Genomic DNA, 16,268 nt, shown 5'->3' on the forward strand with positions numbered 1-16,268 from the left:
ATGTGCAATAGTGATATAGACAAATTTGCTAATTGTTCAGAATCTCTAATAGTTTAAACCTCGTGTATGCAATAATTACTACAAGGCGAAATATATTTTGGGCTATCGTGATTTAATTTGACCCAGCCTTGTCAAAATTTATTTAATATCACATATCTATTTCAACTCATAGACATATTTGTCTATTTCTAAATTATTTGTGAAGTGTTGCAATACCAATCTGATTGTTTCCCATCTTAATACCTGTTTTGCGTAGTAATGTGTAAATCTCGCAGAAGTTCCATATGCATCCTGCTTTTTTTCTTCACCCTAATGAATTGAAAATATAAAATTGTACTACTGTTATGCCTATATTTCATATCTCAATCTATGGTTTTCTTCACACAACACATTATTGTCACTCATAGAACCTTCAATTTCCCTGTGATCATATCCCTCATATTTTATCATGTGTAAGCACAAAAGATTCAGAACAGATTGAAAGTGTAAATTAATATAATAAATAATAATAAATTTGGTATGGAATTCTTATTTTTTGCTCCTCTCTATTTAAAATTTATTTAATAACTTCCTAATCCCGATTAGAAATTTTTCTCATCTCTAATTAGATATCATTTTTTTTTCCATAGTGTATATAGTTTTTTTTTCCATATGTATATCCTGAGAGTGTAATATTACAGAACCTGTGTTATTAATTTATTTATTCATGTGCTTGCTTTGGGTGGTAACCGACTCAGATGACTGTTAATGGTCGTATCGTTACCACCCTGTCATCTACCGAAATCTAATTTTTCTCATTTTGCTATCATATATATATTGTATGTGTTTTCTGGTTTGACGAAACAATAAAAATTCTCTCTCTCTCTCTCCGAATATAAAATTTATATCGCCACGCACTGCTGATCATGCGTAACGCTATTTAAAAATTTAAATGCCCGTGACGTCATCAGTCGAAATATAAACATTTCGCTTCTTCAGTTCTTTTGCAGTATACCGGTATTGGTGCGGTGAACTTTTGCTTGTACTTTTTGTCAGAAATGGATTCAAATACTTTCATACAATGCAATATTACTGTTGAAAACATGAATTCAAGCTTAGAAGTATTAAAGAGACAATGCCATAAAGGAGGCGAATTATCCTTGTGGCGAAATGAACACAAGGAAATTGTTCTTGGAGTGAAGCCGAAGGGAAAAATTCAATCTCTACAGAAATTCGTAGTCAGAGATGTGAAATTTTTCTGTAAATTTCTGAAGGTAAGTTAGTTCTGTAGTTGTAAACGGTAAGGTTGGGTGTCTACTTCAGTGCTGCAGTGGCAGACTGATAGTGATACCGTACTGTGATAGGGTAGGATAGGATTTTACATATTTATCCCGGGGGAGAGGAAAGCCGATATGAAGACTTGATCATATGGCGAACCACGGCCTCTCGTCCGGTTACCAGGTCGGGTATGAGATTAGTCAGGCAGTTATTTGTTTTCGGAAGCATGTACTTGATGGTGGAGGAAGCCGTACCGTAACCAACCAGCGGTTACGTGATTCACCCTACGGCGACGAGGAGTCCAGCAATCTCCTCGCACATGCTCATCCCCACATGGGATTCGAACCTGCGATCCCAGGAAGGGGAATTAGAGATGCGGTGGCGAGCGTATTCCTAACGCTTAGCACAATGCGCCACACCGCCGAGCCAATACTGTGATATGTTTGACCTAAACACAAAGCGTTACCCTATCTGCCTACCGGTACTGTTTTTGAAATTTAAAAATTATTTTTCAGTCTTTTGGTGGACTATAGTGATTTTTAACCTTTTCATCACTAGTATTTTGTAAAAAATTCTAAAATTTGAAATAAACATGATAGAATTGCACTAAAATTGAACAGATTTTGTGTATGTATCTTATAATATACTGTACTATACGGCTGACAGTTACGGTAACTGCCATGGACCACTTGCCATGCAACGGCAGTTAACGGGTATGCCTGCATTGGCTGACGGCTAACTGCCATTGACCACTTGCCATGCAACGGCAGTTAACGGGTATGCCTGCATTGGCTGACGGCTAACTCGCCGTGGACCACTCGCCATGCGACCTCGGTTAACGGGTATGCCTGCAACTGCACGAAGGCTCCTGCAAATGATAAGTTGATACATTCTTTTCGTGTCTAGTACCGTACGATACTGGGATGCCTTTTGGTACCGGTACCGGTATATAAGCACGTTTTCCTGTCACTTTGTTATCCCTTTCACAATATTCTAACCAAACACATTTAATTTAATATATTTATCCTCACTATTGTAGTTGTGAGTAAAACAGCCACCTTTCCATCTCCCATTACAAGAAGAGACTTTGTGCAGTTGCAGGCATACCCGTTAACCTCCGTCGCATGGCGAGTGGTCCATGGCAGTTAGCCTCCACCCTACTATACCTACCTTAAATCGGTATTGACATATTTTATAATAAATATAACGTAAAGTTAAGATCATATCTTTATATAAATAGAAAAGCACGGCACACGACGAGTTGCCTATGCTGTCAAGCGTTATTAAATATATGCAATCTTTTGCAGCTCCGATTATCCGACATAGATTTGCAGGCTCAAATCCTGTGGGATAATTGTGTGCTAGAGGATTGCTGGACTCCACACCGCCATATGGTTACTCCACCCTCAAGTCCATGTATTTTACACAAATAACTAGCTAACTAAGCTCTCAAACGAGATGGATTGGTGACCGGACGAGAGGCCGCCCATCACATGATTTTCTCTACGCAGGATATAAATGATAACTTATCTTCATACCGACATAGCGATACACTCATTAAGTATTTCCATACCCGAAATGAAATGATGACTGGATACAGACCTTAGTTTGCTTTATTATTAAATTGTCTTACTGGCTTCCCTTCCTCTATATGTGAAACCTATAATCTTATCCACGTGATAAGTAGACATATATACTAACAACAGCAAACTATTATGTTATATTCCCCTAGAACAATTCCTTTTTCATTTTTATATTTTGAACCTTATTTCGTTATATCTTATACACTCACAGGAAGGAAAAGTATCTCTGCATCTAACCAATCACAATGTTCGAATCATGTTGGCAAATTGTCCCCCTGAAACTTTAAAAAATTTCTGCAAAGTTTTATCAGTCAAAATAACAGGAGAAAGGCAAAAAGGTTATTTGGAACTTTGTAATATAAATATTCAAAATTTATTTAGAGAGCACAATCTCTCATTGACCTAATAATACTGATTTTGTTATCTATATCAGTACTGATATCAATGTACGTATCTAACAGTTTATCATAACTATCTTGGTAGCTGCTTTAATTTTTTCGAGAAAAAGTTTTATATTAATGTTTTATCCACATTTTAACTATCTTCATTTTGCTCTGGAGCATCATTCATATTTCAACTATTTTGATATGATTGATCTAACAACTCGAATTAACATGTAATACTATATGTAACTCTTCATATTGTGTTTTTTTTTTTCGTATCAATCTTCTTTTGATTTTAGGTGAAATAAGTCTGCGAAAGAAGTTACTTCTCGGACTTCCGAAAACTTTAGAAGAAATCAGTCCATTGAATCAAACTGATATTGCCAAAGTCAATCAGATTCGGGCTGATAAAGAGAACAAGGAAAATGGTAAATTAGTTATTTTGTTGCATAAAAATTTTCAACATAATATGATTGAGTCATCTTATCGACTTTCCTCGGTCTAATCATCCCCAGGGATAAATGTGTGAATCCCATAATAAAATAAAAGCTTCTGCGATTTTTTCAAATTCATGAACTCAAATTGTTATCAATGTTGCAATTCAACTAAGTTGACTTTAGAATGAGCTTGGACTTTGTGTCTGATATTTTTATATTTGTGTTTTAAAATTCAGAAACATGAGAAGCTTACTACTGATGATTGGTCTTGTGCAGATTTTACAGGATTTGAATTTCTCATATAAATTTTTTATATACCCAAATTTGGATTGCTAGTGAAAGTCTTTGTATGACCAGTGTTGAATTGCTAATCAACTGGGTAAAATTTTGTAACTGCTTTGTCTCTTCCATACTATAGCTAGGATGACAAATTTTGGTGACACTCTGGTAACGTGATCTCAAAAGTAGGGCCCGACCGATATATCGGCCTTGTTTTTCACAAATTTTGAACTATCGGTATCGGCTAATCTTACCGATAGTTATCGGCTAATCACGTGACTGCCAAAGTGTCAAAATTGCGCCGGGATAGCAGTTTTATCGCTTGTTTAATTCGAGAGCGGTTCTGCGTGAAACTCTTTTTCTTCACTATTTCTATTTCTCTCTTATCAAAAGCGGTTTCACGGACGATTGCGACACGGGATTTCACACTTTGCAAGCAAGTTTGCAGCGTGGTGGCTTACAAATCGAAGCAATAGAACACGTGAACGGCTTATTTGTGTCAAATAATATACGCTAGATAGAGAATTTTCGCGTAGTTTACACGGCGCTTGATTTCCTTTGCGCTTTAGTCGTTGAAGGTATTATTTAACTTCTTGTATTGGTATGTTATAGATGGCTGGTTCTAGCGGTAAGAGCAAAGTATGGGAATACTTTGTATGCCACAGTGATGGTGTACTTTGTAAAATATGCTCATCATTGTTAAGTCAAGGTTCCGCCGATTCCAAAAAGAAAAACACCAGTAATTTGTGGAGTCATCTCAGATCGAAACACAAGAGCAAGTATGATGAGATTTCGCAGACGCAGTTAACGCGAAAAAGGCCAGCTGAAGCTTCCCAGTTTAATCGGCAACCTTCATGGGAACACATAATGGATAAATTTAATAAATGGCATGGAAATGACGCAAGAACGAAATCACTTGATAAAATATTAATGGAGATGATAGCCACTGACAACAGGCCATTTGCAATAGTGCAAGATGATGGATTCCGCAGGCTAATAGAAACCATTGAACCTCGCTACGCCCTAAAGACTGAGAAGTATTTCAGAACAGAAATGCTGCTACAAATATATGAACTTGTGAGCCAGAAAATAATGACTCTTCTCGTGACAGAAAATGCTGGCGATGGATTGGCATTTACTACAGACTGCTGGTCAGGACCAACAGAATCACTTATGAGCTTGACTGTTCATTTTATAAATTGTAATTGGGAAAGATTCCAAATTGTATTAAACATGCATGGCTCGCATACTGGAGAGCCAGTCTGGATTTCATGGCCTTTTTGAACGAGAAATCGGGCGTGCAATCAGAAATTCCCGCGTGCAAATAAGAATTCCTGGCGTGCAATTATAGCTCACGACGTGCAAAACAACTGCACTCGCGTGCAACTGACTTTGACATCAGATACCTCTTAATACATCCGCGTAAAATTACCGGTATCGGATAAAAAATACGTTGAATCAGAGAAAAAAATGGACGTTTGACCTTTGACCCCAAACATTATTTCTACAGTTTGTCGCTAATTTTGAGAGTGTTTGTGCGACTTTGGATACCGGTACTGTTCAGTACATCCGCGTAAAATTATTGGATAAAAAATACGTTGAACCAGAGCAAAATGGACATACTTTGTCATTAATTTTGGTAGTGTTTTTACGTAGAATTAATGGATAAAAAATACGTCAAATTAGAGCAAAATGGACGTTTGACCTTTGACCCCAAACATTATTTTCATACTTTGTCACTAATTTTGGGAGTGTTTGAGCAACTTTAGATACCGGTACTGTTCAGTACATTCGTGTAAAATTATTGTATGAAAAATACGCTGAATCAGAGCCGTACTTGGCCATTGGTGCGGAGGCGATCTTTTCGTCCATAACTATTCTCACGGGATTCCTATTTCCTATCATTCAACACGATATGGACCTTTCCCCGAGCATCGACTTCCTTGTTTACTTCGTGACATTGGCCAATCAGCAAGATGCAAAAAAAAGACGTAACAATGAGAGGAATTTTTCGCGGGTCAAAGGTTGGGGAAAGGTCCATGGTCTTTTTGCTTCGCAATATTTCGATCAGACTAAATCTTGCAAGCTGGTATTTGTCGACAATTGTGGAGGTATAATATTTTGGCATCTTTATATTACTGGATTATTGATTTTAAAACCATTTAAACCGATTTACATTGGTGAGCAATTGCAAATTTTCGGCGTGCAAAATTGATTTCGCTCGCGTGCATTTTTGCGGAGCGCTAGCGCCCTCGGGCGTGCACCTGCCATGGAATCCAGTCTGGCTGGAGAGTACATAGGAACCACTTTTTTGGATTTACTGCAACAGTGGAATATTGACAAGAACCGTGTGTTCCTAGTTCTTCGTGACAGCGGGGCAAACATGGTAAAGGGTTTTGCATTTTTTTATAATCATTGCATGAGTTTCAACATTTATTTCTTTTGCAAGAAAAACACAGAATTCTCAGAGTGTTGTTTGTTACTTGTAGCGGTTTTTTTATGTGAAGAAACATCGGTATCGTTATCGGCTTATCGGCCTAGTTTTGGAAAACTAGCAGTATCGGTATCGGTTCAAAAAGGCAGTATCGGTCGGGCCCTACTCAAAAGCACAAAGACATTCTCATGGAATTCAGTCAACCCCAACTAAAATCACTGATATCGCATACCAAAGTAGCACCCAAATTTGTTTGTGTTGTGATTTCACAGCACTTTGGTTTTACATTAGATTCAAATTCAATGTAAAACCAGAATGGTGCGTTATAACACCTGATTGTATTATGAAAAAGCTTGGAAATGTATTTCAGTGTATTCGTTTGTTTATACTTTTCTTTCATACTTTTCTATTTTCAGCCAAAACTAAAGATTCGAAGAAGGGAAATTTTGTAAATCGTAAACGAAAACTTCCATTACAAGATAAAACTAATGAAAACCAGGTATTGCTACTATCTGGAGAAACAAGAATCAATTATATAGCATTGCTTCACTTCAATTTATAATTCTGTTTTACAATTAGATTCAATCTTACATATTGGAAACGAAGTGGACCTATGGATCGTTTTGTTATTTTGTTGTTGTTGTTGTGAAAAAATTGTTTTTCTCTTGAACTACTGAACCAATTGCTTTAATATTTTCTTTGGTTAAAGCTTGTTGTTGTCACTAGAAGACTATTACTATTATTTATTTCAAAAATTTTCATGGGCTCTGGGATTCGTTTTTCACTTCAAAGTTTTTACATGATGATGTCCTCAAAATTAAAAATTGAGCACCATGCCGTGGTTCCGTGATCACATCTTTGTGATCTGGTGGTCAGACTATCGGTATTGTAAAAGATTTGATACTACTTCTTTTTGGCCTTCTTGTCCATACATTGCAGCATCACTTTTTAAATTATTTTGTTATACTGTAAATCATTATACTTTCATTGATGATTTGTTTGTGTTACAGGCCAATCAATCGGAGCAAAATCCACCAAAGCGTAGAATGTTGAGCCTTTCTACAGAAAAATTGAACAAGGAACAGAAACGAGTTCTTACTGCTGTGAAAAACAAGTTGAATATATTTTTTACTGGTAGTGCAGGAACAGGTACATTTGCTTTACAATATACTAAATGATTGAGATGTAGCAATAAATGATTGTCAACTATGTCCTGTGTTAATGGGGCTTTGAATATTAATTAAGGATCCAAAACCCATGCTCACCACATTATCCTAGTTATAATAAATGGGATAGGCCTGCTAAATTAGAAGAAATTATGTTCTTTCAAAAACATATTACTCTTTGTAAATATCAAATCAGTAGAATGAATGTAATTGAAATCATACTGTTCTGTTAATTTATTTTAATTAATCTTGATACAAATTACCAAACTCAAATCATATATATATAGTACTTGATAATCTATGCCTAAAACAAGATACCAGACGAGCAGTTACTTCCATGTACAAATCTGTATATTCCGGAAGGACCGAAATCATTTTGTTTTTTTTGTAATGAACTTGTTCATAATATACACTTAAAGTGATGGTTGTGAGTGACACTACTATTATACACCATTTTTAAATCATTTAAAGAACAAGTACTGGATGTCCCAAAATAAATGAAACCCACAAAACTGGTTATTGAATTAATGGTTTTCATTTTTTAGTAGGACGCTCGTTATTTATGTAACATATTGTACTCGATTGGATGTACACATCTTGTGTGGGTGTTCTTTAAATCAAATCTGTTGTCAAATGGCAGCCCAATAGAGTCATTTGAGCGATGGATATATGTAGCTATCTTTACAAATAACTGATAGCCATAATGCTGCTCTTGGTCTCTCAGATACTGATTTCCCCTATATTCGTCAGTCGTAATATTGGACGATCGATATTATTGAAACATCTATATACTTTCATATCTATATACTTTCTATATACTATACTATATATTTCAGGAAAATCCTTTCTTTTGCGGTACATAGTTGGAATGTTACCTCCTGCACACACATTTGTCACAGCGAGCACAGGCGTGGCAGCATGCCAGATTGGTGGCATGACACTTCATTCATTCGCTGGTATGGGAAGAGCATCTGGCAGTGTGAGTATATATACATATATATCGGAAATTTGAATTTTTAGTGTTGGAAATTGAAATGAACAATTATAAGATTGCCTCTCAATTTTCTATTTTTTTAAAATAAAAATGAAAGTTTTTTTGGAGTTGCTCAAAGAATCATTTAATTGTACAAAATAACAATTTTATCAAAAGAAAATATTTTGGTTTAATATTTTCATCAAGAATTTTAAATTAATTCGTAATTGATTCAAATAATTACATTCTTTTTGAAATCCTATATTGGGCAGATGAAAGTCTGTCATACAGGAACTGAGAGACCTGACATTTTTAAAGCTGGAATTTGTAGTCTCGAGGTTATATTTTGTCAAGTCTGAGCAAAAATTTGCTCAGAGCAAGGTCACACTCACTCACTCAGAAAGAAATTGATCTCTTATTGACCTTACGGACGTTTAGATTTGCACATGACTCAAAGTATTGAAATGAATATATTTACACATTTCTGTCGACTATCTATTACAAAGAGTTGTAGGCTACATGTTTTCTATGTCTGATTGTGGTAGAAATATTTTGCAGGTTACTATGAAATTTTTTTTAATATCACAGCTTCAACAATGCATTGAATCGATCATAAATCGGCCGAATGTGTTGAAACAATGGAGAAAATGCCATCATCTCATTATTGATGAAATTTCTATGATAGATGGTGATTTTTTTGATAAAATGGAAGCAATTGCCAGGTACTATATCAATTAAACCAAATTGTGTATTTCACTATTAAAGGACATTTTTGTCACCAAATTAAGTCATTTACGAAATAGAAATGTAAATACCGGGAATTCGATGTAATTCAAATGTTAGAATTTTGATTGGTAAAAGATCACTGTAAAATTTTCCTTATGATACATACATTAAATAAGATATTTGTGGAATAGAAAATTGGGTTCATATGGAGCGTGAAATTTTTTTTTTCTTACTAGTATTATATTATATTTTCTTCACTTTTTAATAGTATTTCATAATGAATTTGAATGTGACCCATTTGTTTTCCTGGCTGTATGAATCCGTGAGACTTGCGATGCTTGTGACTTATCGGGGTTATTTTAATTTGTAGTTAAAACTTGTGCCCAGATTAAATCCTTGTGCTTTGTCTGTTTTTGTACCATGTTTGTAACTTTTTGATTGGAAACAGGGTTGCAAAAAAGAATTCAGAGCCTTTCGGTGGGATTCAACTTATTCTATGTGGAGATTTTTTCCAACTTCCTCCTGTTTCCAAGGGAACAGACAAAAAGAATTTATGTTTTAAGGTAAAATAAAATATATCTTCAGCTTATTAATGTTGAAATCACAAATTAAAGATCTCAGTAAAATTTTTGAAGTTATATTGCTCAAGGCAACGTTATGCACACTAGGTAAATGAAACTCATCTCTTAGCAAAATTATGGACGATCACCTAAATGTTAAAAGTTACTGAAGCTATTAAGATGATTTACACACCGTGTATTATTTGTCATATTTGATTAGTATATAATGTCAGTTTGGAAAAAATCTACTTTTGTTGAATAAAAAATGTTCATTTTCAATAATTTTACCAGGCAAAATCATGGGAACAATGTGTAACAAAGTGTATTGAGTTGAGACAAGTTTATCGACAGACTGATCCCACTTTTGTCAGATTATTACAAGATATCAGGATTGGAAGGTAATGACAAATATAATCTTGTACAACGCTAGCTTTTTCATTTTTAAGACAGTTTGCTCAAAAAATATCATCTTAAGTCTCAAATTTCTGTCTTTTTGCATATTCAACTGCTTTCCTTGGGCAATACTGATGATATTCATTAATACCTTATGATATTCAATGACAATGTAATGAACGATAGTGAATACCCGCACTAGTAGAAGGAGTGGTAGACAGAATTTAATAATAAGAAATCTAGCAATTCTAAGTTTGAATAATAATTCAAAATCTATAGGGTTGTATCATCTGCATTGGTGTAGGAGCAATCTTACTTTCCAGTACATGCTATTCAAATGCTGTTACATTTTACATTTTTTTTTGTGATCGAATATAGATGCACTGAAAGTTCATTGACAACTTTGCAAAATACCAGCGGAAATCGCTTAGAACAGAATGGGATTTTAGCTACAAGATTGTGCACACACAGAGAAGATGTCGATCATACTAATAAGGTATTACAATCATAAAAATACATACCAGATGAAGCATTGTCTTAAAGATTGTAATAAAATTTCACATTGGGTTAATGCAATTTAACAATAAAATTGAATAGCTATACAATTCTATCAATATCTTATTTATTTTTTTTCTTCAGGCTAAGTCGGTAAAATCCTATAAATCTCATATGATAACAACTGGCAAATCTCATATGTGATAATCAAAAATGTGCGAGTGTGCTCCTTGCAATAATTCTTAGTTCCCTTTGTGGTCACTGTTTTATTTTTACAGTCTCAGTTGGAGAAGCTGTCTGGTGTAACCTGTTCATATCGGTCTGAAGATAATTCATCAGCTTATTCTACAATACTTGACAATGCCCTGCCTGACACAAGGACTATATCTTTGAAACTTGGTGCTCAGGTGAGCGTCGATTAATCAAAGTATTGGCCGAGTTTTGATATTCAAGAGTTGTACTGTTTTCATAAATAATTTGCCCAAAGCAAGACCATGTACCCTGACTCACAATGAAAAGAAATCCAACGCTGCGCATGGTTATGGATTACTTCAACTACTTGGATTAATGGTGCATTACCCATCAGTAACACTTGATGAGATATTCCGCTTCAAGTCAATACCTTTTGTATCTAACTTGTGTAAATAATTTGAGACTAAAAAATTCAAATCCTATAAAATGTATTCTGATTTCTACCTTGAAAGTTGAAACATGTAAATCTTTCATAAATTGAGCAAATAAATGACCTTATGTCAACAAGTTGTTGAAATTGTGTGCTAAAACTTTTGGTTGGATTGGCTTTTGTATGAACAATCTTTTATGTAAATATAATATCATTATAGTGGTATTGCTAACAGGTCTTGGCATTTCCATGGCCGGTACTCCCGGCCTTAGAGTGTGTACCAGGTTAGGGTTAGACCATAATTTTATTTCAATTTTCCTTATTTCAGTTCTATTACGAGTTCGGGGACTGTTCATGTTACCCAAGTGAATATAACCCCTCTTGATACAACTCTATGTCAAGTACGCGAACAAAATTAGTTACCTCAATATTGGTACACACACTCCTGGAGCGCCCCATGGTCTCCTATAAGTTTGATCAGAGATGAGTTTTCTTTATTTTAAAAGAGTGTACTTGACTTTGAGCAAATTTTTTCAAAAAATATATACAGATTAATTACATTTTTTCATATTTAAATATTACTATTTTTCAGGTAATGCTAACAAAGAATTTAGATGTCAGTCGAGGTTTGGTAAATGGTGCTCGTGGTGTTGTAACTGGTTTTACGAACAGCAAAAATCATTCAATGAAGTTGACGAAGCAACAATTGTTAGGTATGTGTTATATTTTCAACAAATTTGTTTGTACCAAATTCTCATGATTATAGATACAGTACAGTAATACCTCGGTAGTCGAACCACTCAATACTTGAACAATTCGGTAGTCGAACAAAAAAATGAAGGAATAAATGCTGTACTCGAATAGAAATTTGGTGTCTGAGTGAGATGACGTCACCTGAACCACGCATCTTGACAATTCAACAAGAAAGCTAAGCTCAAATATGTGAACAACAAGGCCAAAACACCAAAATAAAGTAGTACCGGCATGCAATCTGTCACAGTAGCCGGTAACGGGTACGATAATATTCACGACTTATCTGAAAGTGGAAAAGCCACAAGGTGCGAATCCCATAAAGCCCACAGAAATTCCGTTTAGGTACACGTTTTGTTCATATTTCCGGTATTTTGAAATGCGTAAAAATGAATAAAATAATTGCCATTGTTTCTTATGGCAAAAAAGTTTTAGTACTCAAACAATTCATTAGTCGAACATCAATCCTGAACGAATTGTGTTCGACTACCAAGGTATTACTGTTTATTGAATAATCAGAACATTAAGAAATGAGGATGGATGTCCACTATTATAATACAAATATATTCATGTGGATCTAAATCAGTGGTTATCAACTTTTTACTTTTTTTTTCAAGCGACCCAAAAAAAAAATTATTGTAAAACTTCGCCATCCAGGGATATGCTAAAATACTTATCGACATATAAGTGCTTCGACTGCTTGTATAGCTGCGAAAATGAATAATTAATACAAGACAATGTTTTTTTACATATCGTTCCTTTTAAAAGTGACGGCATTCACATTAATATTATAAATTGTTCATCCGTTAGCTGGCAATATAGCACTAAAAAATATATAATGTCAGAAATTTAAAATCAAGTTGGTTTTACTTTTCAGCCAATTCAGACAGTCAACCTGAAAATCTTGGTCTTCCAATTGTTCGATTCATTTCTGGAGTTGAAACAACGATAAAACATGAACGTTGGTCCATGAAATTATCTCAAGAGATACTTGCGATGCGGAAACAAATCCCACTCAAACTTGCATGGGCAATTTCTATACATAAAAGCCAGGTAAAGTTTCTCAGTTATATCAAATTCACTATCTCATACCTGTTATTCTGATAGTATTAGCTTGGACTACTTTAGGTATCGTGTCAAATTGCATTTAATAGAGCAGTGTTCTTCAAACTTTTTTCATCATACCCACTTGGCGGTACTTCCGTAGTATGTGTACCAGGTTAGGGTTAGGCAATAGTTTTTTCGATTTTGTCCATTTTAGTTCTATTACGAGTCAGAAAGTGTCTGTGTTGCCAAGTAAACATACCCCCTGCCCATAGGTTTTAGTCCCTTCACACAACTTGATGTAAAGTGGGCGAACAAAATTAGTTACCTCAATATTGGTACACATACTTCGGGAGCGCCCACATGGCACTTCTGCAACTAAAATAAATTTAAAACAAAATTTAATAGTACCGAAAATATTGAAAAATAAAAACTTTGAAAAAAAAATTCTTCTAATGAGACCAATGTGCTTGAGTTTTCTCGCACAAAAGATCAAATCTTGGCTCAATTTTGTTGATGGTGGGTGAGTCGGCGTGGGTCTCAGTACTGGATCCAAATCTTTCAAATTCGATTGATATTTTATAAAATGTTTTTTTGTCAATACTTTAATAAAGTTCTTCAAACATACCGCAACTCCAATTGAGCCCTTTCGCAACCCACCGGTGGATCGAGACTCCCAGTTTGAACAGCCCTGTGATGGAGGTTAATGCACCACCATCAAAATATAAGGTCTTAATTAGTTGCTTTTGGCCTAATCATATGGCGAACCACGACCTCTCGTCCGGGCTACGGAGGCGAGGGCCGAGGAGTCCAGCAATCCTCTCACGCATAATTAGTCCACACAGGATTCGAACCTGTGAACCCACCTAGTGTACTCGAGAGGTGTGTGGCAAGCGTATTCCTAACGCTTAGGACGATAAGCCACTCCACTCCAAACTAATTTATAATTGAAATTATCGGATTGAATTAAATTTTATAAACTGCAGTTGTAAGTAGAACACAGTTTATTTTTATACTATTTCAAAATATTAATCTGTTTTACAGGGCATGTCATTAGACTGTGTGGAAATGTGCCTATCTCGTGTTTTTGAGTGTGGACAAGCTTACGTTGCGTTGTCAAGAGCACGTAGTTTGCGTGGATTACGTGTGATAGACTTCACACCTTCCTGTGTCCGTTCTAACTTGGAGGCTCTGCGTTTTTACAGACGTTTAAGACAAGAACAGACTGCAGAAGAAAGCATGGAGATGATCCCACTAGGTTGCTAATTAACAGAATTATATCACCGTAAAGTACTTTCCCAGTCCTACATAAATCATGTGAATTTTTATGCCTGGCCATGGGTTATATTTTCAGCATTTTATTCATATTTTTAGTATTTATGATGCGTCGTCTCTCTGATATTGCATTGATTGTCGGCTTCTCATTACTGCCAAAAAATTGTTTTTATCTAATGATTTTATTGACCTGAATCAATATAATATTATTGATTTCTGTAACCATTATTCAATCCTATGGTGAGTAATTTAATATGTTGCATGGCGCTGTAAAATTGTTCTTTTGTAAAATGACGCCAGTGCCAATCACAATCGCTATACAGTGATTAATACGCTTATCATGATGTTTTAATTAAGGTAATGGTGTCGACGATGTTGTAAATCATGCTTTTGTCATTGGCGATTCACACACGATTTACTTTGCTATACTACTGAGTCATACCTACGAATTTGGTAGAGCCGGTGAACGATTTTTTTTTTAAACGAAGCCTCTCTTTCTGGACACGAAGTTGACTTATGGATTGTTTTGCACAATTGTTGTCCGGCTAATTGTTGTTGTTTTGAAAAATTTCCGTTTGTTTCGTTTTTATCAAAAAATTTTCCAATCGAACCAAATTTTGACATCCTTCGTGATTCACCGGCACACCTTAATGTGACATTCGGTACAATTCGTTAAACATTGAGCTTGAATTTATTTCAGTCTTTCTCTAAATTATAGATATCCAAAGTAATGCCTTGAATTCCTGGTAATCTTTTTAATAACCTCTGCGTTTCTGATTATCCAACAAGTGTACTGCAAAGTCGTGATGTTTGTATTTGATATTGGTACAAAAATATCGAGGCGTGATTCTCATTATCAAAATTTAATTCGCATTGGCCCGACATGTCATTTACAATTTTCATAAGGAGTGTTGAATTCGTGATTAAGTGATAATAGGATATTGATAAGTGTTTATATCATTTCGCTATCTATTTTTATCTATCACTGTGTTTTTATACTTTTAATAAAGAATTCGAACTGTTAGTGCGAGGTGTGTCGTTCGACCACAATGTCAGTTTTAGCTGACTTGCGTTTGTTTGCGTAACGGATTTATTTGCTTGTATATCCGTATAAATAAAAACTAAAACTCCAGTTATTTCCGAGAGAAGTTCGCTGTTGGAGGTAGATACTTAAAAAGTTATATTTACAACTTGCGTATTCTCGGATTAATAATCTACTAAGCAGAGTGTTACTTCCTACACAATTTTTACGAGAACCCGTCGCCTAAATATTATAAACGCCTGAAGGATAAAAGGCGGGGTCTGAGATATAACAATTCCGCCACGTACAGTTCCGCACTACAGAATGAGGTCGTCTGCTACCTGTGTAGCCAGTGCAGGATGGTGTTTAGTGTTAATTTCAATACTTTTAAGTACTACTTTATGCTAGTTCCGCATATTATTTGCGTAAAAACAAGGCTGTAACCAGATTCATTTTCTGTGTGAATTACTATGGACGGGCTTTGTGTACAAGATTTTCATGCCGGGTGATGAAATTGATGACGTATTTCCACCCTCACTCAAGTGTTTTCGTGTCGTTATGATTTTGGATTTCACCTTGTGCACAAAATAAACACACTGAATTGAACAAACGCTTTGCTTGTTTGATTTAAAACTGCGACCGTCTGATATTTAGGTTAATTAGTCTGCTTTATTCCCAAGTTTAATAAGTCGATCAACATGCCGTGGTCGTTAAAATGTATTCGACGGCACTCGATTCAGTGAATTAATTTAGCTGAGCAGTGTTTCTGGGTCACTGTCTACGGAAAAAAAGGTTATGAAATCCATAGCTTTGAATAATGATTAGTACCAGTTATAGCTTAACATGCTTACCTCGTCGCGGAGTATTAGG

The 16,268-nt window shown here is 35.2% G+C and overlaps 1 protein-coding gene across 1 annotated transcript; it reads left to right on the forward strand.

Annotated features, from left to right (window-relative positions):
* The first annotated feature begins 986 nt into the window (after positions 1–986).
* LOC120338251 (ATP-dependent DNA helicase PIF1-like) lies at positions 987–15,401 on the forward strand. Its single transcript, XM_039406211.2, has 14 exons — positions 987–1,253; positions 3,052–3,178; positions 3,523–3,651; positions 6,790–6,872; positions 7,384–7,522; positions 8,376–8,518; positions 9,101–9,234; positions 9,687–9,801; positions 10,090–10,196; positions 10,570–10,687; positions 10,965–11,093; positions 11,901–12,021; positions 12,936–13,111; positions 14,147–15,401. The coding sequence occupies exons 1-14, from the start codon at positions 1,038–1,040 to the stop codon at positions 14,366–14,368; spliced, it is 1,959 nt and encodes a 652-aa protein (XP_039262145.2). The 5' UTR covers positions 987–1,037; the 3' UTR covers positions 14,369–15,401.
* Positions 15,402–16,268: the final 867 nt, after the last annotated feature.

This window comes from Styela clava, chromosome 10 (assembly GCF_964204865.1).
Source record: "Styela clava chromosome 10, kaStyClav1.hap1.2, whole genome shotgun sequence".
In the NCBI taxonomy this organism is placed as follows: domain Eukaryota; kingdom Metazoa; phylum Chordata; class Ascidiacea; order Stolidobranchia; family Styelidae; genus Styela; species Styela clava.